At 49.2% G+C, this 18,924-nt stretch overlaps 8 protein-coding genes across 8 annotated transcripts; 5 read left to right on the forward strand and 3 right to left on the reverse strand.

The window, feature by feature from the left end:
- Positions 1-60: 60 nt before the first annotated feature.
- Positions 61-1,689, reverse strand: PPTG_09295 (hypothetical protein; the record flags this gene model as incomplete). The annotated part of the gene is made up of 1 exon (XM_008904191.1): positions 61-1,689. The coding sequence occupies one exon, from the start codon at positions 1,687-1,689 to the stop codon at positions 61-63; it is 1,629 nt and encodes a 542-aa protein (XP_008902439.1).
- A 1,669-nt stretch (positions 1,690-3,358) lies between these two features.
- On the forward strand, positions 3,359-3,484 carry PPTG_22494 (hypothetical protein; the record flags this gene model as incomplete). The annotated part of the gene is made up of 1 exon (XM_008904346.1): positions 3,359-3,484. The coding sequence occupies one exon, from the start codon at positions 3,359-3,361 to the stop codon at positions 3,482-3,484; it is 126 nt and encodes a 41-aa protein (XP_008902594.1).
- Positions 3,485-3,550: 66 nt separating this feature from the next.
- On the forward strand, positions 3,551-4,369 carry PPTG_22495 (hypothetical protein). Its single transcript, XM_008904347.1, has one exon. It carries the CDS (start codon positions 3,603-3,605, stop codon positions 4,332-4,334), a length of 732 nt encoding a protein of 243 aa, XP_008902595.1. The 5' UTR covers positions 3,551-3,602; the 3' UTR covers positions 4,335-4,369.
- Positions 4,370-5,204: 835 nt separating this feature from the next.
- Positions 5,205-6,385, forward strand: PPTG_22496 (hypothetical protein). The gene has a single exon (XM_008904348.1). It carries the CDS (start codon positions 5,272-5,274, stop codon positions 6,253-6,255), a length of 984 nt encoding a protein of 327 aa, XP_008902596.1. The 5' UTR covers positions 5,205-5,271; the 3' UTR covers positions 6,256-6,385.
- Positions 6,386-9,716: 3,331 nt separating this feature from the next.
- Positions 9,717-10,439, reverse strand: PPTG_22497 (hypothetical protein; the record flags this gene model as incomplete). Its single annotated transcript, XM_008904349.1, has 3 exons — positions 9,717-9,727; positions 10,054-10,119; positions 10,397-10,439. 3 exons carry the CDS (start codon positions 10,437-10,439, stop codon positions 9,717-9,719), a joined length of 120 nt encoding a protein of 39 aa, XP_008902597.1.
- A 269-nt stretch (positions 10,440-10,708) lies between these two features.
- On the forward strand, positions 10,709-12,349 carry PPTG_09297 (hypothetical protein; the record flags this gene model as incomplete). Its single annotated transcript, XM_008904192.1, has 1 exon — positions 10,709-12,349. The coding sequence occupies one exon, from the start codon at positions 10,709-10,711 to the stop codon at positions 12,347-12,349; it is 1,641 nt and encodes a 546-aa protein (XP_008902440.1).
- A 241-nt stretch (positions 12,350-12,590) lies between these two features.
- On the forward strand, positions 12,591-15,610 carry PPTG_09298 (hypothetical protein; the record flags this gene model as incomplete). The annotated part of the gene is made up of 7 exons (XM_008904193.1): positions 12,591-13,166; positions 13,225-13,309; positions 13,382-13,743; positions 13,811-14,146; positions 14,205-15,392; positions 15,453-15,509; positions 15,581-15,610. 7 exons carry the CDS (start codon positions 12,591-12,593, stop codon positions 15,608-15,610), a joined length of 2,634 nt encoding a protein of 877 aa, XP_008902441.1.
- On the reverse strand, positions 15,513-18,653 carry PPTG_09299 (hypothetical protein). Its single transcript, XM_008904194.1, has one exon. The coding sequence runs from the start codon at positions 18,592-18,594 to the stop codon at positions 15,715-15,717; it is 2,880 nt and encodes a 959-aa protein (XP_008902442.1). The 5' UTR covers positions 18,595-18,653; the 3' UTR covers positions 15,513-15,714.
- Between the last annotated feature and the right edge of the window lie 271 nt (positions 18,654-18,924).

Here is an 18,924-nt window from a genome sequence, read left to right on the forward strand (position 1 = left end):
ACAGATAGTTGAGGAACTACTACCGTGCTAGTTATCCAAATTGGATTGGCTTGTACGCACTTACAGCAAGCATTCAAACCACTTCACCGGTTTCTGCGAGTTCACAACGAGAGCGTCGCCATGGCGGAAAGCAGTGTCAGCGTGGTTGAGACCGGTCACGTAGAACGTATCGTCATAGGTTTTGCCGAACTTGGATGTGGATAGCCCTCCAGCGCAGCTTTTGTACTCAACGATACCGTCATTTTCCTGCGACTTGTGCGGGATCAAGGATCCCCCCAGCTTGTATACAATCTGATCCGTTGAAAGGAGGCCCGAGTAGTTATCGCTGCACATTGCGGCATCGACATTTGAGCGGAAAGCAGACTGGGCCGCGACATACGCCGAGTTCAAAGCCGAAGTGCTGTGTGCCTCGTTCTGGTACGCAAGCCCGAGAACAGCGTTATTCGCAGGACACTGACCGATTAGGTTGGCTACAGCCTGAAGGAAACCATTGCTGCCGCTGCAAGCATTCTGGAGGTAGTCAGAACCCATGCTTCCGGTCATAGGTGCGCTCAAACTGACCCAAGTAGTGCTCGATGCGAACTTGCATCGCCCGTTCGCCAACGCACCAGCCATCATGAGACCGCCCATTGAGTGCGTCACAATGATGGTGTCTGCGATAGTCTTCGACGACGAGCTGCTCGTGCTGCTTACAGAGATGGCGAAGTTGCACACCTTCTGCTGAAGTGTAGCGTCTGTCCACGAGCTGCTCACTGTGTTCAATTGCGCGTATTTAATGGAGGAGCAGCAAGGTGCATTTTTCGAGAGATCACCAAAGTAGCTGGACTTTGTCTGCAGCGTACTCTGCTCAGAGCTCTGACCAAGACCGTGGAAGAAGATGCATGGGCGTCGAGCTGACTGGCAAGAGCAAGACGAAGCGCCCAGAGTCGTGGTCGTCCCGGACTGGAGATTACGGCGGGTCGACGACGAAATGGTCTGGCCGGTTAACAGAGCAAGAGCCGTATCCGAGACGGTGGTGGCAGTCACAACTGTCTCGCAGGACAGGGCTGCGTCACCGCTAACCGTCGGTGCGTTGATGGTAACCGGACTGTCCAAGTACTCGACGCTGATGTCCAGGTCACTGCCGTAGATGGTAAAACCATCCGACCCGGACGAGCAAATGACGAAGGTTGCGTCGCCGAGGGTGGCTTGGAAGAGGTTACCGCTCGCACATGTGATCGTGTCGTTGCCTGCTGCCGCACTTGAGATGGCAGTAACATCGTTAAGCGCCGAGATGATGTCGTTGAGAGGTGGCAGTAAACTTGAAGACAAGCACTGCGCACTAGAGCTGCTTGCATCCCCAGCAGTGGAAGTGACGAAATAGGCGATGCCATTCACCAACATGAAGGTGTAGTCGGTGGTGCCGTCCATGAATGCGGCGTAGCCGTCGTAGAGCACGGAGGTGTTGTCGGAGGACACAACAGGGTTGGCGAAGACGTAGAACTGATTCTGTCCGTAGACTTTCATGGAGGATCGCTTGAGCGTGAATTGGAGTCGCAGTGATGGTGCGTCGGCGAGTGATGTTGCAAGTCGGCGTTGGGTCGACTCGACTTGTTTGGTAGCGGATGCGGCCACGGTAGTGGTTGCTAGCGCGAGAAGGGTGATCACAACGAGAGCAAGGAATCGATGCGGAGACTTGAGGGCCCACATGTCGATTTTGAGGGGAGGCTGGGAGGCTCACTGCTCGCCACGAGGAGAATTGAGAAGTGAGTGGTGGAAGTCTAGAACTTGGCATCTTGGTGAGCACTTCAAAGACAATAGAGCTTGACACGAATCTCTGCGATTTGGCGGGCTTGTACTTCTACCATGAGATGGGCCTCATTTTCGCAGCAGTGAGTCTGTTTTCATCATGTAGTTCGACCTGTTGGATGTATTGTAGCAAGCCACAATGGATGCAAGATTTCAGGCATGCATCGTTGCTTGATGCTAGTTGCTCCAGCCAATGTGCTAGTACCCCAGAAGTCTATTAATATTGTCATTCAGATATACCAAAAACAAGCCGAGTTGCACGCGGGAAACAAAACCTTGCGCTTTTTTTTCTTCTAACAGTGAGAGAATTCCAGTCCAAACGACTGGTTCAACTGCAGTGCACGAACAAGTTTTGAGATTTTTTTTACAGGCGTCTAGACGTATGCAAAGTATGTGTGTATGCGCGTGTGGTGAAGGACCTTCACTGAAGGGTATGACCTCTCTTCAGACTGACATGTGAAGTCCAGGCCTGCCGAAGCTAAAATATGGAAGGGGTTGCCTTGCGAGTATCATGGAGACTGATAGTATCAGCCATTCGCTGTCACTCACTGCTGTCAGTAAAGTTGTCGGACATTGCTTCTAAGAAGCGGCGTAGGCATCGTCACCCACCGAACTTGACTCCGCCACATTGCCGGCGTCAACGCGATCGGTGAGGATCGTCTAGAGGCCGGGTTACGGTAGATTGCCACTCCTTTTGCGGGCAGGTCATGCTTTTCAAGCTGATAGTTTCATCCTTGACGCATGTTCTAGTAAGGACAATGTTGAAGTTGGAAGTACCTTAAACTTCAACACTGCCTTGACTTGTTACGTCTGACGATCAAGTCAACCAAGTCGCTTGCGTATCATTGAAGTATCCTGAGAGCTTTGCAGTTATCACGTCGGTTCGCGACCAAGTCGACGTTGTGAATACCAGACAAAAGTTATCGCTTTGAACTATACGAGTCGAGCGGTGGCTACCACTTGCCGCTTTCGGTGGGCATGCCCTGAATGGTTAACAGTGGTTCACCGTTAGCGGAGCACATCTGCGTTATCACGACTTCAATCCCACTGCGTGGTGGCTCAACTATCCGGCTTCATTTGGTCTGCTGACATCTCTGCAGAATCTGCTAGGCAGCTACGTAGGACACGAGGGTTAATATTTCTCCTCTCTTTCAGAATTTTCTACAGTCCATGTACAACTTGTACCATATTCTTGTAGCCGACAACGCGCACTCAACGCTAGCCTAGCATCACTAGGACAACGTTACTACCAGTGGTGAAAATGCAAAGTTGTATGGCATTCTCAGCAATCCGACAGGAGGACACCAACGTGGCAGATACTGTCGTTGGGCCCATCGCCTGGGTAAAAGTCGATGAAGCTTTCTCCGTGGCGTCAACGCGCTGCTGTCCACTGGCGTATCGTGCCCAACGCACGATAAACGCCGGCTTCTGTATCCACGAGTAATCTTCTACGTCCAGCATACATGCACATGCACAGGAAGCTTCAACTTAGAAAGATCGTCTCGGTGTCCGCTCATGATACGGTACCACGGTAATCACGCGAGCTGCCTTCGATGGCTGAATGTATGCCATGAGGTCCACTGCCAATGTCATTTTCTTCCCGTCAAGCGAGTTTTCATCTCTGTCGCCAACATGGCTGGTTGCTATCCAGCCATGGCAGCTGCGCCCAGATGCCAAGTGCAAGGACATCTTGTGAAAGCGTTGCGCTCCGTGCTTGACAGGGACCGCTTTTTTCCTCCCTGATCTCACTTCGACTTTTTCTCCTGGAAAGCAACGAGTCTCCAATCCTTCATTACTGTTATCAACCGAGCGCCATGTGGCCGTCCGCTCCTCGCATCCTTGCTCTGGGGTTGCTCGTAACTCTTGCAATTGCAGTCACCACAGTCTCGGCATCCACCCTGACCGATGCACGACCACTGCGACTTCACTTTACACTCAAGCGATCTTCCATGAAGATGTATGGGCACCTCGAGTTCGATGTCTTCGCCAACCCTGTCGTATCCGCCGATAATACCGCTGTTCGGTACGACGGCTACGCCACCTTCAAGGAGGGTTCCACCAAGCACACAATTGTGATGGTGGACGGCATCGCCTACTTTGTGACGTCATCCGCTGATGGAACGGAGACGGCGGAGTGTTCGTCTTCAAGCTCGCTCGCGCTGCTCAACTACATCATTCCGGCACTTAACGACGCTACTGCCATCTCAAGCGCGACGGTCGACGATAAGAAAATAACTTGTTCGAGCGGGGACTTGCTCAAGGTCGTCCTGGGCGATGCTGTATTCGTTATTTGTGCATCGGGTTCCTCCGGTTTTATTGTCTACGGAAGTGATCTGGACATTAGTGTCGCGTATCTGGATAGTCCGGTATCCATCTCGGTGCCTACACTTAGCGAAGACGCAGCGCGTTCGTGTGAAACGATTGTGACACCTTCGTCAGTAACAGCGACAACGCTAGCGTTGCTCACCGGCGAGCCCGTAGCATACAACTGGAGTACTCAAGGCCTTGCCCGTTTCCTGGGTAACTATTTTAGCTATGCCCGTTAAAAATGATATAATACATGAATGAATAACCTCAGGTAATTTACATGGTTAAGGCAACTCGTCATCATTTTCCTTCTCTATCGAGTAACTTGAAGTATTTCCAGGGCGGTGGACAAGTGGATCACAATACTGTGAAACCCTTCAAAACATGAATATTTTTTAAAAACAGAATCAACGTGCTACGAACCCAGAACAATGCGCACTAGCAATTCTACATGCAGTCTAACAATGCTCACGCCGCGTGAGTCCCTCGGCAGCGACCGATGTCCGGATCCCGGCTTTTCTCTTAATAGAGCAGAATTGTCTTCCCGACAGCTGGTTGTGTATCTTGTAATTATCCCTTTCCAAAAGAAAACTCGGCTTGAGCAAATTCTTCAACGAGTTTTACTAGCTTGTGACCTGCACTTTACGGTTCATTTCCAGGATTCATCTCCGTATCCGCTTACCATAAAGTTCGTTACGCGGACTCAATGGGCAGAACGAGCGGTAGGGGGAACGACTCGAGGCTCCACGCCGCACTTTCGTACTACGAGTCTGGACGTCGGCAAAGCAGTCATGGCCAGCAACCTGGGACGTAGTTACTTTATAATATAGTATGCATGTATCTTAGATTTCCCCTCGCTTCAGCTGCGATGGTCTCTGTGAACTCAGCCATTCAGAGCCCAATCAATAGTTTTCAGGCACGACCAGTAAAAAGTGAGTCCCTGTCGGAATTCTTCCTACCAAGTACAGCTGTAGCTACGAGCATTTGATGCAACAAACTTGACAAAAGCTCAAAGTTCCCCCTAGAACAGCACGTTTACGAACTGAGCAAACTGAACATGCGCATACCGGAATTCCGGCTCATTTATCATGGGATTTGTTCTGGGCACCGTGCGCTTCTGGCCCTGCCATTCCGCGTTTGTAGCTGTCGCGTTCATTGCTTGACACCGCGATAAAAATGTGGTGCCGAACTCTCTCTGCGGCGCTCGCTGTGTTTGCTGTCACGGCGTCTGCGACCAACCCTCAACCAAACCACCATGAGCGTGCGCTTGAAGCGGAAGCAGGCATGTGGAGCTTCGGTTCAACGGCGTGCGAGTGCAAGTCCACTCCTCGCCCATGTCTCTTCATCCACGGCGAGAACAATGAGAAGGAGGAGAAGGAGCTGCAGACCACGTCCGACAAGTTCGGCGATATGACGGACCACGCCCCGTGCTGCTCGACCATCAAGTACGCGTCGTTGGACACGAAAACTACTCGTTGGACCGACGAAACCCTGCAGGAGACGGTATGCAAGCACGCTCTGTCGATGAGCAAAACTAGCGAGGCAGATGAGGGCCTGATCAAGGACACTATCCTTGTAACCCACTCGATGGGCGCGCTGATCGTGGCTGGCGCGGTTGCCAACGAGAAGTGCGGTATTGATAATAGCACGACCTGGGTCAGCATGAGTGCACCAATGAACGGTACGATGGCATCGAACTACGTTCAGGACATTTGCACAGACGATGACACGCAGGCTTTTCATAAGATTTTAACGCTCGTGGGCAAATGCCCGATTGGCGACGGAATGAAGTCTATCGCGTACATGGGCGGCAAGTACAGCACTATGGCTCTCAACAAAGCGTATGTGGCTGCCCAGAAAGTATACCGCAAGCACGTGTCGGCCGCCATGTGCAGCAACGACGATATTGGCATCGTTTCGACAGACCAGGCCAATTACTTGTACCTAGGCTCCCAGATCGAACATGGCACCAAGGAGCATGACGGTATGGTGACATTCGAAAGCTGCCGAGGAGGACTGCCAGAAAGCCAATTCAGCGATAGCTACGAAGACCGATTTTACGTGTCAAAGTGCAACCACGGCGACACGGCGTTCCTCCACGGAGACAGCTACTTCCGCGACACGATTAAACCAGTTTCTTGGTTCCAGTGCCTCCTCTAAGGTGCCAGGTTTATTCATTTCGTTTGATCATCTCTTACTGTACTGCAATTCAATAAAATTATTGGAGCTGCAATAGCATTTTAGCTGGGTGGTCGACTCAAAATTTAATTTAGAGCTGACCCATTATTGGCAAAACAACAAAATTACATTTATAATAGAATTAAAAATAGTCACCGTAGTTATTTTTCCTTCACAGATTATATCGAAAATTCTCGCTATTTCCATGCGAAGTGGCGTGGAGCCATTAGATTTTACATGGTTTGCTTGCCTTTACATGTATGTTCCGATTGCGATCTTTATTGTTATATAAACGAGCTCTCAATGCAGCTAATACTACAATCAAAAGGTTTGGATTTTAAGCATTCAGACCACGAAGTAATCTATAAATAGCTTTTTCGAGTATTGCTCTATTTCTTTTGTTCCACATTAGAGGTCTTAGATTATCCCACAAAATCGGTTTCTGGAATCCTAATTGGTGAAAACACATGCGTTAACCCATCGAAGAAGTTGGCAAAAGCTCACAAAGTTCAAGCGTTTTATGGTTTCAGTATGCAATGTTAGTGTAAAAGAGGTGTTGTAAAGGAAGTTGGTGTCGAAGAGGACGAAGTGGAGTAGGTGAAGTGCTGCCAAGAAGGAAAGTTGGAATGTGAATGATGCAGGGCATAGCTAAAATCCAAAAACAGAAACTAGTTGCACGCTCTTACATGTATCCAAGACGATGGTCTTGGTGTCCCACTCTTTGTTGCCCGTTGGTGGCCCCGAGACTGATGTCTAAACAGTGTGAACTTCAACATTCTGTATCAACTGAACATTTATCGGCTTGTGATGTTTTAGTCGTCACTGTGGCCAGCTCTGTGAGTGTTCGTCGCTAGTTCTGCGAATCTAACACTCTCACCCGACGAACACCGCGATCGCTGCGAAATCGGTCGAACTTAGTCCTACCGAGTGGCTTCGTGAAATGGACCGCCGTCATTTCGCTGACAAGAGAGCACTCGTACGTATCCCCAGATCACCGTATCTCTCAACAAATGATATTTCGTATCAACGTAACGAGACCGCTGAGTCACACCTTTGCCTTCCGCCACCTTATTTGTCTTCCCGAGCTATAATCTCGCCAGTCGTAGTACCTAGAACCGCTAGCACCATCATGAGCCCGATCCATTTTTGCACCCCAGTTGCCATTGCGATGTATTCCGATTCAGTTAATGACAGTGTCACTTTTGACTGTTTCTTAGAGTCAGATTGCCATTATAGTAAATGGCGTGTCCAGTTGACCCTTTCCGCTCCATTTCAACAGCAAATGCAGTATCGCAGTAAACCACGAGGCCTACGTGACTGGTGCTCTTGCCATCGCTGAATGTGAGCCCGTAGCATTTGAGGACCGGAAAGCAAGATCAATATCATTCACCACTGCGGATGCTGGTGTCTCAGTTTCTTGTACCAGCAGGCGCACAGAGGTGGCCAGTTCCGGTCTTGTCAATACTGTCAAGTACACTAAAGTACCAAGAGCTGACTAAGGCATTAAGCCACACAGTTCCTGCTCTTTGGCCAACTGGATCCAGAAGTGCTCCTCCATTGGAGTCGGCGAAGAGCGGCACTAGTTCATTGCAAATATCTCGAGAATAGTGGATGCGTATTTGGCCTGACAAACGCTCACTTACCAACAGACGAAGACTATCCAAGCTCCAATTTCAGAAAGAAATTAACATCTACAAAATAGTTTACGCTGTAGTAACTCTCCACTGCGAGCTGGAACACACTCAACACATTGTCATCCACACCAAAACCCAGCAAAATCATCGACTTAAATAAACGCATCACGTTGTTACCGTCAATCTTCACAAACAAACACGCATCCGCCTTGCCTTGAGTACACCACAGCCGATCAAAAAGGTTTTCAAGTTTTTCGTGCCATCCTCTCGAGGTTTGTTTCAAGCCATATAACGCGCGACGAAGAAGCCATAGCCACCCGTGTTTTCGTATTCTTCGACGGAGCGCACGCAGCATTCCAGAGGGCAGTGAAGCCACACAGCCCACTGTCGTCAGCTTCGAGGGAGAGCTGTGAGTCGCGCTCGCAGCAGTATTGTTCGAAGGAAATTTGCCGACCGGTGTCCTTTCAGTCGTCAACCACGCAAAGAGCGTCGCTAAAGTCTACCGCCTCTGCAAGCAGCCATTGACGAGGTCGCGACGTTCGACTGTCGGAATCAGTTTATCCAGCCCAGACAGCCTTATACTCGTAGGCACCATAGTCGCGACGATGATCGACTATCGCCCAGATGACATACAGGCGCGCGGCAGCAGCAGCGCGAGTACCTCAGCAGCACGGCGGCCAGCTTCATCAAGACCAAGACGAACCTGACTTCAGACGCGACCACAAGTTAAGTTAACACTGTTCCAAGCGTAGCGAACCATGACGACTTAATTGACAAGTACTATGCGCAGGTTCAATAGCTAAGAGCAGTGAAGTGGACAGCGGCAGGAGGCCGAGGTGCGTTTTGAAAGGACAGTTTGCTTGTGACTGACGTGTTGAATGACGCTCATAACTACTCCATTGGAACAAGTATTTCGCGGGGTGTCACAGGCGGAGGGGACGATGCGGTTAGGATTCCAAGGACCCCATGACAAGATTTGGATGCCAGTTCTATTATGATGTGTGTGTGTTTGTTTGTTTGTGTGTGTGTTTGAGAGAAAGAGAAAGAGAAAGAGAGAGAGAGAGAGAGAGAGAGTTTCGAATATCTGGTTAAAGCCGGCTTTGGAGAGGTATCGGATTAGACAGGTAAAATCTGTAATAGAGGAATACAGCCGCCGATGTTGTGGTAGCTAGGCGTTTGGAGAGAAACTCTTTTAGTTTCTTGCCACCACAAGAACCTTTTCCTCTTCCTCCTCTTCCCTTCTATCGCAGGGCCAGTTTGATATAATGCATACCATTTATTTCACTGATAATGATTTCCTTTACTTTTTTAGCAGCTTAGTATTAACTACGTCACTTACCAGAACTCTTTAATTATTGGATTGAATGCCTACATGTGCCAGAAAAATTGAAGGCGAGTAGACACTAGTATGCTTTCTCTACGAAACACGATCTTTGGTCAGTCGGAGCTGAGTGTATCTCAGTCATTTGAGGGTACTACCGGTACATGTATCTTATGTCCTTGACGACACAAAGCTTTGTAGCATAAAATCCAGAGCTGTTCCGTGCGGCTTCGTTCTAACGAACTATTAAATTATGCAGTATGTTATACGTCGAAGCTAATTCCCTAAAAATGTTGAGAAATAGAATGGCTCACATTTTATTCCCAGACCCATACACCGATGGAGAAATCAGGGCCTTTTTTTTAAAAAAAAAAAAGCATATTAAAATATGTATTATTATAGTACAAGAAATATTAATACATGCCCCACCTTGCAGCCAATCCGCACGATAGTCACTAGTCAAGATTTACGATAACGAACGCGATACGCTATAGCTCGTCTGAATAAGTTTATCGCTTACGTACAGTAAGTACATTGAACTTGGCGCGTGTACTTCGTCGGACACGATTGAAGAATTGGATAGCATATTGAACGAGTTGCGTCGTTGAACAACAGGTAAATACTTCTAGGCGCTTGATTGTAATGCGGAAGTGACATTGCTAGAGGTCGGCAACTTAAACTGTAACTTAGTGGAAGTTGCAGACATCACTGTCATAATGGCCGGTCCCATGGGACTTCAACACTCGCAAACAAATGCAAGACCTTGCACTGCAAGTTACAGCGGAAGTTGCAGCCTGCAACTCGCAGGGTGCAGGAGTTTCTCACCTCCAAAAAAGAAGCTGATCCAACGTGGCTGGTCGACAATCACAACGGCACCGCCGGTGCACTGCACTGCACAGGTCTCATAATGAGCAAATCGCCGTCTAATTTCCTGAGCAACCGTATCAATTACAACTCAGCGATTGCGACCAGCGTCAACACAAGAGCTTTTCGTGAAAAAAATAACATGCATTTCAGTTTTTGCATTGAAATTTTCCTTTTTGGACCCTTCGTTTACAAAAGCATTCACATGTCAAAGCGGTTTTAGGCTACCTGGAAAGATCTACGACAGTATTTCAATATGTACACTGTATTGCTGGAAGTACAAGGCACGCTGGGGTAGTTGCACCGAGCGGTACGTTGGCCTTGACGTGGCCAACCTGTGACGCCATACGTCCGAAAAACATGATGCCATGACAGTTCTCCCATATTGTGGGAGAACATCAACATGCAACACACTGGCACAAAGTCCATCACATTTCAACAGCGACCATCCAATTCTTGCCCTTCTTTCTCGCTTTTCCTCGGCCAACTGCAAGCTTGCAGTCAAAGCAAAGCTTACCACTGACCAGCTGCTCACAACGCATTTTCCAAGTTAGAACCAACAGCTCAACGTTTGAGGCGAAACAGGTAGAGCTGCTACAGACACCTCACGAAAACGATGTGGTTATCAACGTATGCTCTTCGGTGCATTGCACTCGTGTGCGTTGCATTCGTTGCGTCCACGACTTCGACGACAGCTTCAGTAGCTCAAAAGGGCAAAGGAACCGTTCACGGAGACCTCCGTACCAGCACCACGGAATGGCCGTCCTTGAAGCTCCACTTCACATTGAAACGCGGCTCGATGCAAGTCTACGGTCAGCCCGAGTTCGACGTGTATGCTAACCCGATCGTGTCGAACGACGGTCTTAGCGTCACGTACGACGGATACGTGGACTTCACCGAAGGCTCGACCCTCACCCGGTACATGCTGGTCGACGGTATCGCCTACTCGACGACTACGACCTCCGAAACGGACCAAACTCAAGCTTCATCGTCGTCAACTCAATGTGTGGAATCGAAGGCGCTGCCTCCTCTCAACGACATGCTACCGGTGCTCAACGACGCCATTCAAGTTGCAAACGCTACTTTAGACGGCACAAAGATCAAATGCTCACCAGGGAATCTGTTCAAGGTGACGTTCCGGGGACTCAACCTGGCCGTGTGTGCGCTTGGTTCTTCGGGTGTTCACGTTTATGGCAGTGACTTGGAGATCAGAATTAAATATCTAAAGAGCCGTGTGGAGATTACGGCACCAGAGCTCAGTGGCAGTGCCTTGAGCAAGTGCGAGAATGTCGTGAACGCCACTGCTATGACTGAAACCTCAATCGCCTTGCTCACTGGAGATGTGATCCCCGAGAGCGAGTCACGAAGCCTGGACTTCGACCCGGGCGTCGACTTAGCTGCCACTACGTGCTCGTGCAAGTCGACGCCACGTCCGTGTCTCTTTATTCACGGTCTCGGTATTGACTACGCGAAAGAGGAGCTCCAGGACTCGTTCAGCGACTACTGGGGCAACATGACGGACCATGCACCGTGCTGCACGGAATTCAAGTACATGATCTGGAATTCCATGGAGACCGGATGGAATAACGACACCCAACAGCAGATCATGTGCGACCTTGCAGCTTCCGTGACAGAATCGGGCTCACCAACCGAAATCGCGGACACTATCGTCGTGACGCACTCAATGGGCGGACTCATGTTGGCAGGCGCCATCGCGACGGGGAAATGCACGCTCGCTAACAGCAGCTCTTGGGTTGCTACCAGCCCACCGTTGTCAGGAAGTATGGGTTCGGACTATGCTCAGGAAGCCTGCAACGGGGAGCACACTATTATTATGGAGGCCATCGGCAACGTCACGGGTCAATGTCCTGTGCTCGGAGCTACGAAGTCATTAACGTATAAAGGCGGAGAGTTGAGTTCTACAGGGCTGAATGATGGATATGAGGCAGCTCAAGAAGTTTTTAGGACTCATGTACACGCAGCTATGTGCAGCAACGCGTACTGGGGGCTGTTTTCGATGTACCAGCCAATGTATTGGCTGCTTGGCGCTGGACTTCCTCATAAGTCCGACGAGAACGATGGATTGGTCGAGTTCCAGAGCTGTGCCGGCGGTCTGCCGCTTGAACAGTTCGGTGACCATTATAGCGACCAATTCTACGTGACATCTCTCAACCACGCCGATACCACGTTCTACAACGGCGACGGTCTCTTCAGTGCCGCGAAAAAGCCTGTCAAGTGGTTTGAGTGCGTGCTGTAGATCTGGTCTACCAGGTTTTGACGCTTAGGACTAAATAGAGCTTCCAATAGACTGCATTTGCATTGCAGTACCATGCTAAAAGATTTCTTGAAATATGGTATTGAGGCCATGTGCTGTCCGTTTCGCGCATGTGGATGGAGGTTTGCTGGTAAACTATTTATGATAGCAAAACGACTTTTCTCCGTTCAACTTGGTGCTATGTAGGGCCGCATGGCAACGAAACAAAGTGCAGCAGTCCAACATGGGTAGTATGAAGGGGCCGAGCAGCGACATCAGCGCGTGTAGTCGTGTGGTACCTGAAGGCGAGACAGCAATCAGAGAAGCTTTGACTACGTCTCCAGTCGACAATGGTATTTCCACGCCAGAGCAGGAGGCAGATGTTTTGTCAAAACTCGTGTCACCGTTAGTTCCCCACGATGCAGCACTAGTAACATCGGATGAGCACTGTCCGAGTGCAACAACAGATCCGAATATCTGTTTGGGACCTGTGCTGCCAGATATTCGCGTGCCTCCAGTACAAGAAAATGAAAGAAATGAGGAAACGAACGATGCAGCTCGAAAACAAATCCGGCAAACCAATGACCCATCCATCGAAACGATAAAAGCGATAGAGTTTACCGAAGAAGCCAACAAACGGCGGAGTTGGAAGGTGGTCGGCAAACTTGCGGTGATGGCCAAGTCGATGAATGCCCACTCGATCGATATTTACCACGATCGAAAGCTCAACACAAGCCGCTTTATGATTCACCCCAACTCGAAGTTGCGCAGAGCATGGGAAGCGACGACTGTGTGTTTGGTTCTCTATGTCTGCGTGATGGTAGGTAAAGTGGCGGGGTGAGTCCGAGGAATTTCACTAACGAATTGTAAATCACCAGATTCCGTTCATTATCGGGTTCCAGTTTGTCGATTGGAGTCATTTGAACGGCATGAACACTTTTATCGATGTCTACTTTATCACAGGTATATTACTGCAACTGGAAATGTGTTTGTGTTTATTTACTAACTATTCCTGTGTAATGTTGCTTGCTGTAGATATGGTTATGACATTGCGCACGGGTATTGTTTCAAATGGCGAGGTGGTGATGGATCCCAAGAGAGTCGCGAAAAAGTATTTCCATTCGTGGTTCATCGTTGACCTCATCTCCAACTTCCCGCTTGTGCTGTTTGTCCAATCTTCCGGCAAATCTTTGAAAATTGTAAAACTTCAAAAGATCCCCAAACTGCTGCGAATCGGTCGATTGCTGAAATATCTCCGCGAATATGCCAAGTACTACAATCTCATTGTCAGCTTTCTGGGTCTTGCTATGGGATTGCATCTTTTCGCATGCATATGGGCGAGTTTGTTCAACGAATGCTACGATTTCCACGGTGAACTCGTTTGCACCGAAGAAGAGGTTCGTAAAATACTCATTTTTTGAGTACTTGGTCTCGATCTCATCCAGTGTTTATGATTTTAATCAGTTGGCACCTATGTACGTCCAATGCGTTCATACCATCATGCTCATGTTTTTCGGAATTGGCGAAAGCACCACATATTCGAACATCGCAAGATTAAAAAATCCCGAGCTTAACGCGAACATCGAGCTCTACTATATGAGCATCACTGTGTTCATGTTAGGAACCATTTTTTCGTCCTTCCTCTTTGGCAACATTCTTGCTCTGCTCATGAGTTGGGACCAGCAAAAAGCCCAATTCCGTAACCGAATGGACATGATTAAAGCCGAAATGAAGTACTACGAACTACCAGAGGAGCTGCAGCATCGTGTTCGCAGGAATTACGATTATCTCTGGATCAACGTAAGTTGGAATAGCCTTTCATTTGTCCGGTTTTCTTACATTCTATTTTTTTTTACAGCAACGCGCATATTCCGACATGATGCTATTGAACCAGCCCGGTATTTCCAAGCCGCTCAAAACGACTATCGCGTTGCATTTGTACAAAGATTTGGTAAAAACTGTACCGTTCTTCGCTGGATCCGACTCGCGGTTTTTGGGCAAAGTGTGTCTCGCCTTGGAAACAGCAGTGTATTTACCTGGAGACACGATCATTTACTGCGATGATATCGGCAAAGAGATGTTCATCGTTCGCAAAGGTCTCGTCGAGATCTTGATTGACCCTGAGAACTCGGAGAAGCGAATTTATTTACGAGACGGAAACTTCTTTGGAGAGACAGCACTTGTCATCGACGTGCGTCGTACAAACACTGTTCGCGCCGTCAACATCTGCGATCTCAATGTACTAAGCAAGCACGCGTTTAACGAGATCGCTGCAGAGTATCCAGAGTTCGGTGAGCGCATGAAGCGGACAGTGATCAAGCGCCAACTTGATAACATGAACATCCAGTCTCCTACTGAGAAGGCTAAAATACACAATCAGCTCACTTTGGTAGTGGAAAAGTCACTTAAACAGCGTCGAATGTCCGTGTCGCTACGTACCATCTATCGTGCCAAGAAGCTGGGAGACAAACTTAAAGAAATTGCTGACCGTGCATCCAAGCCTGTTCGACGCTTTTCGCGTGCCGTTGCTCCTCGACAAGCCCGTATCCGTCCTTCTCAACGAGAAGACTCGCACTTTAAGTCGTCTATGGAATCATCTTTTGCGGATAGCACTCGAGACTTAGCTCAGTTTTCCAGGCCAGTAAGTGGCTCCAGTTCTCGGAACTTGTTCCCGAAGCGACCGACAGTGACGCATCGAATGAATTCTGGGCTTTCACGACAAGCTTCCCAGTCAGGAGCTACAGAGACAACTGGTCCTCGACGAACTATCGATTCCGGACCACGACGCACAGAAGTACCGTCAGATTTGATCCCGTCAGCCTTGGCTCAAATCACAACAATGGTCGAACAGATCCGGCAGACAACAGAGTTGTTGAGTCTTCGGTTGGGAGCAGTTGACGACTATGATGAAGAAGAAGAAGATGACGACTTTGACGAGGACACATACAGCGAAGACATGTCGTTTAACCTTCGTGATACGCCACCGTTTCCTCCTTTGACAGAGGAATCTGAAGAGGAAATGGCACGTCGCGAGAGCAACAGCATCGTACGTATCTTGATCCAGTAGTTATTGTACAAGGTGACTTACATTTTTTTTTTCTTGCAGTTTGTTCCGAACGCACAAAATTCGAGTAGAAATAGCTCGAGGAATTCCAGTCGCTTGGTACGATAGTACTGTGATGAATGGCAAGTGATAGTCTTTTCCTCATTTTTTATGTTTTTATTTTATAACAGTTCGGGGACAAGAGGGGGAGCGATTCATAGTCGATGCCAAGGAATCGATCACAGGGCTCCACCTTAAAAATATTCTACATGTACATGCAGCCACTCAGCGACATTCACTCTATTTATCAGATAATTCCAGTGTTTCATTCTTTGCCTTCCACCTGTGCGCTTTTGTAGTCCGAGATGACAGACGCCAGCAGCATTTCCACGGTGACAGCACTGGACTTTTTGGTCTGCTTCTTGCCATCGCCATGTGCATTGAGTTTGTCCAAAATCTTGTGATTGAGTTCCGTCTTGGACTCTCCGAGTTTGTAAATATCCTCGTCTACCGTGTTCTCTGACACGAGTTTGTAGATGGACACAGGCTTCGTCTGGCCGATACGGTGACAACGATCACATGCCTGCTCGTCCGCCGTCGGGTTGAAGTCCAAGTCGTGCAGAATGACCGTATCTGCAGCTGTAAGATTGATACCGAGGCCACCTGCACGCGTAGACAGCAAGAAGACGAAGATGTTCTTGTCTTCGTTGTACGTATCGATGAGTCCTTGTCGTTCCTGGACATCAGTGGATCCGTCTAACCGCAGATACCGGTACTCCATGTGACTCATAAGTACTTCTAGCAAGTCCAAAAGTCTCGTCCACTGCGAGAAGATGAGGACACGGTGGCCTTCTTTCTGAAGTGTGGGGAGCAAAGTTCGCAAGTAATCGAACTTAGCAGAAGCCAGCAGAGTTTCCATTGGCAATTGCAGTTGACGGAGCTCATCGATCGCTTCGTACTGTACGCATAAGTCGTGCAGTTCAAAGTCACTGTACGACTCGAGCTCCTGACGCACTCTACTCATCGAGCATTGGTTGCCGAAGGCTTCGGCTCGATGCAGACATCGACTCAAGGTCTCCAACACTTCGTCCGACACGAAATGTCTGCGTAGCAACACTGGGTGGTTGGCAGCTTTCCGTAACTGCGTGAAGATGGACATAGCGGTAGGTTCGCCTCCAAGTGGCGTAGCGTAAGAACCCATTAACTCCCGTAATCGACGCTCAGCCTTATGGTCCTTGCCCTTGTTTTTCTTGCGCTCTTTTGCTGCAGCCTTCCGTGCTGCTAGGGCTTCTCGACGCTTGACTACAGACTCCAGCAAGTCAGTGTACGCCTTGCGTTGCTCGTTTCCCACCTTGACAAGCTCGATGGACACAGTCTTCGGCACCAGTTGACTCAACACGTACTTCTTTTCTCGTCGCAGGATGAACGGAGCCAAAATCTTGCGTACTTTTTCGCATTTCTTCTGTTCGCTTCCGTCGAAAAAGCTCAAAAGTTCATCAGAGCCGTGATCGAACATCCGCGGCATGAGGAAACTCAGCATCGTCAGCAACTCATTGAGTTTATTCTGGATGGGCGTGCCGCTCAACACGAGTCTCGTACGTGCACGCAGCGCTGTGATGCGCTTAAATCTCGACGTGTTCGAGTTCTTGATACTGTGTCCTTCGTCAAGAATCATGTAGCCGAACTGGAAGCTTCGTAGGAACGCACGTTCCTCTTGACACGTATCTCGCTCGAAATAAGCGTACGTAGTCAGCATGATGTCAAAGTCGTCGCTATCCAGTGTATCTTCCAGCTCTCGACGATGGTCTTTTGAGCCGTGATACGTGACGATACGCAGCTTCGGTGCGATCCACGAGAACTCGCGTGTCCAGTTGTTCAGTACACTTGCCGGTACAACAACCAGGTGAGGGCCAACCGCACTCTTGTCTGACTGTTCCAGCGACTTAAGAAGCAGCAAAAAGGAGATCGTCTGCACGGTTTTACCGAGTCCCATCTCATCCGCCAACACTCCAGATACTTTGTTTTCATGCAATAGCAGCAGCCAATTGACACCAACCACCTGGTATGGCTTCAGTTCGAGCGTCTCGCAGATATCGGGGATGTCTTTCTGAGTGACTACGCGTCGATCTCCGCCATTTATCGACGCCAACGACATGTGAACGGCCTCTTCTTCGTCTGTAGCATCCCCAGGCGACGTAGACGGACTGGACGATGCTGACTTATTGGCATTACCCGACCAATTCCTCACTGACTGGCGTAGTTTCCGTGCAATCGCTTCGCACTCTTCCAATAGCTGTCCGACTTCGTCATGGGAGCGAGAATAATGCTCGTCTTCATCGGAGTCGTCGAAATCGTTCCTGTCTTCGTACGTAAACCGTCTCGATGCACTTGATTGCGTTGGTTTCTTGGGTTTCTGCTCCTTTTTACTCCTCCATCCATCGCTCTCGGCCTTGTGTTTCTTCACTCCATTGCGTCCAAATGCTGCCATCCAGTCTTTAGCAGCAGATGACGATTTTTCCAGGTCTTTCTCGAACACGTCGTCCTCTCTAGGTGATGACACGTCCGAGTCCACCGTCAAGTCCTGCATCTTGGAGCTATTGGTCTCTGCCTCGTCATCAGACTCTACAATTGCTCTTGTGCGTTTGCCACGCCGCCTTGTGGACGGTGCGAGCTCTTCGTCCTCTTCTTCGGCATCTTCGGCGGTGCTGGAGGCTGTGACATCTTCAATATCTTCCTGTTTCTTCTCCTGTTTCTTCTCCTGTTTCTTTGGACTTGGGCTGGTGTTTCGCTTGGCAAAGAAGGAAGACACTAGTCTTGTGCCTGTGGCGGCTGGAGCTCGCTTGGCTCGGGCTTTGGGCCGACTAGAAGCTGCTGAGCTCATGGTGATGCTCGGGACGCGCGTAGGAAGCACGTTCAGCGCCGCTTTGAGCGGTGCGGCGTCCGTGTCCACCACCTCGTACTTAGTAAGCGTACCGTTGGCGTAGAAGGCGTCGCGAAGCCCGAGAAGCAGCACATCGCCCTGCCGCAACACGCTCTGCTTGGTCTGGCGAGTAGCCACGATGCTCGTCTTGCCGCAGCAACGCAGAGCCACTTTGGGGCCACTCAGGTACACGGCACCTTTGCCGCCGCAAACGCGCTCCTCGGCACCATCCACCGTCAAGCGGTAGAGCTTGCCGCTCACGCTCTCCTTCACGCCCAGGGCCATGATTGAGGTTTTGCCGCCAGTTTTTCAATGAGTGGCGCGCTTCGAATCGAAGCCTACGTTGAAGAGGGATTGGCTGAAATAAAATATGTTGCCGATAAGATGATTGGGTGCTATTTCCGTTGAATATTATCACAAATAAAAATTCAAAAAATATAATAACATAATGTTTTATTAATAAATAAATAAAATAGGATCACATAAATTTAATGCTAACATAACCATGGAGTGCATGGTTATATGGCATGGACCTTGGTCCTCAATAGAATCCCTGTATAGCACACACAAATCAATGTCATTCACACTGACTGGATAAAGTAATCTTGGCGTCGG

Source organism: Phytophthora parasitica, assembly GCF_000247585.1.
Source record: "Phytophthora parasitica INRA-310 unplaced genomic scaffold supercont2.17, whole genome shotgun sequence".
In the NCBI taxonomy this organism is placed as follows: domain Eukaryota; phylum Oomycota; class Peronosporomycetes; order Peronosporales; family Peronosporaceae; genus Phytophthora; species Phytophthora nicotianae.

What these genes read in the sequence shown, in the direction of transcription:
- PPTG_09299 (XM_008904194.1), bottom strand. Translation starts at nt 18,594, where the DNA reads ATGGCCCTGGGCGTGAAGGAGAGCGTGAGCGGCAAGCTCTACCGCTTG.
- PPTG_22496 (XM_008904348.1), top strand. Translation starts at nt 5,272, where the DNA reads ATGTGGTGCCGAACTCTCTCTGCGGCGCTCGCTGTGTTTGCTGTCACG.
- PPTG_22495 (XM_008904347.1), top strand. Translation starts at nt 3,603, where the DNA reads ATGTGGCCGTCCGCTCCTCGCATCCTTGCTCTGGGGTTGCTCGTAACT.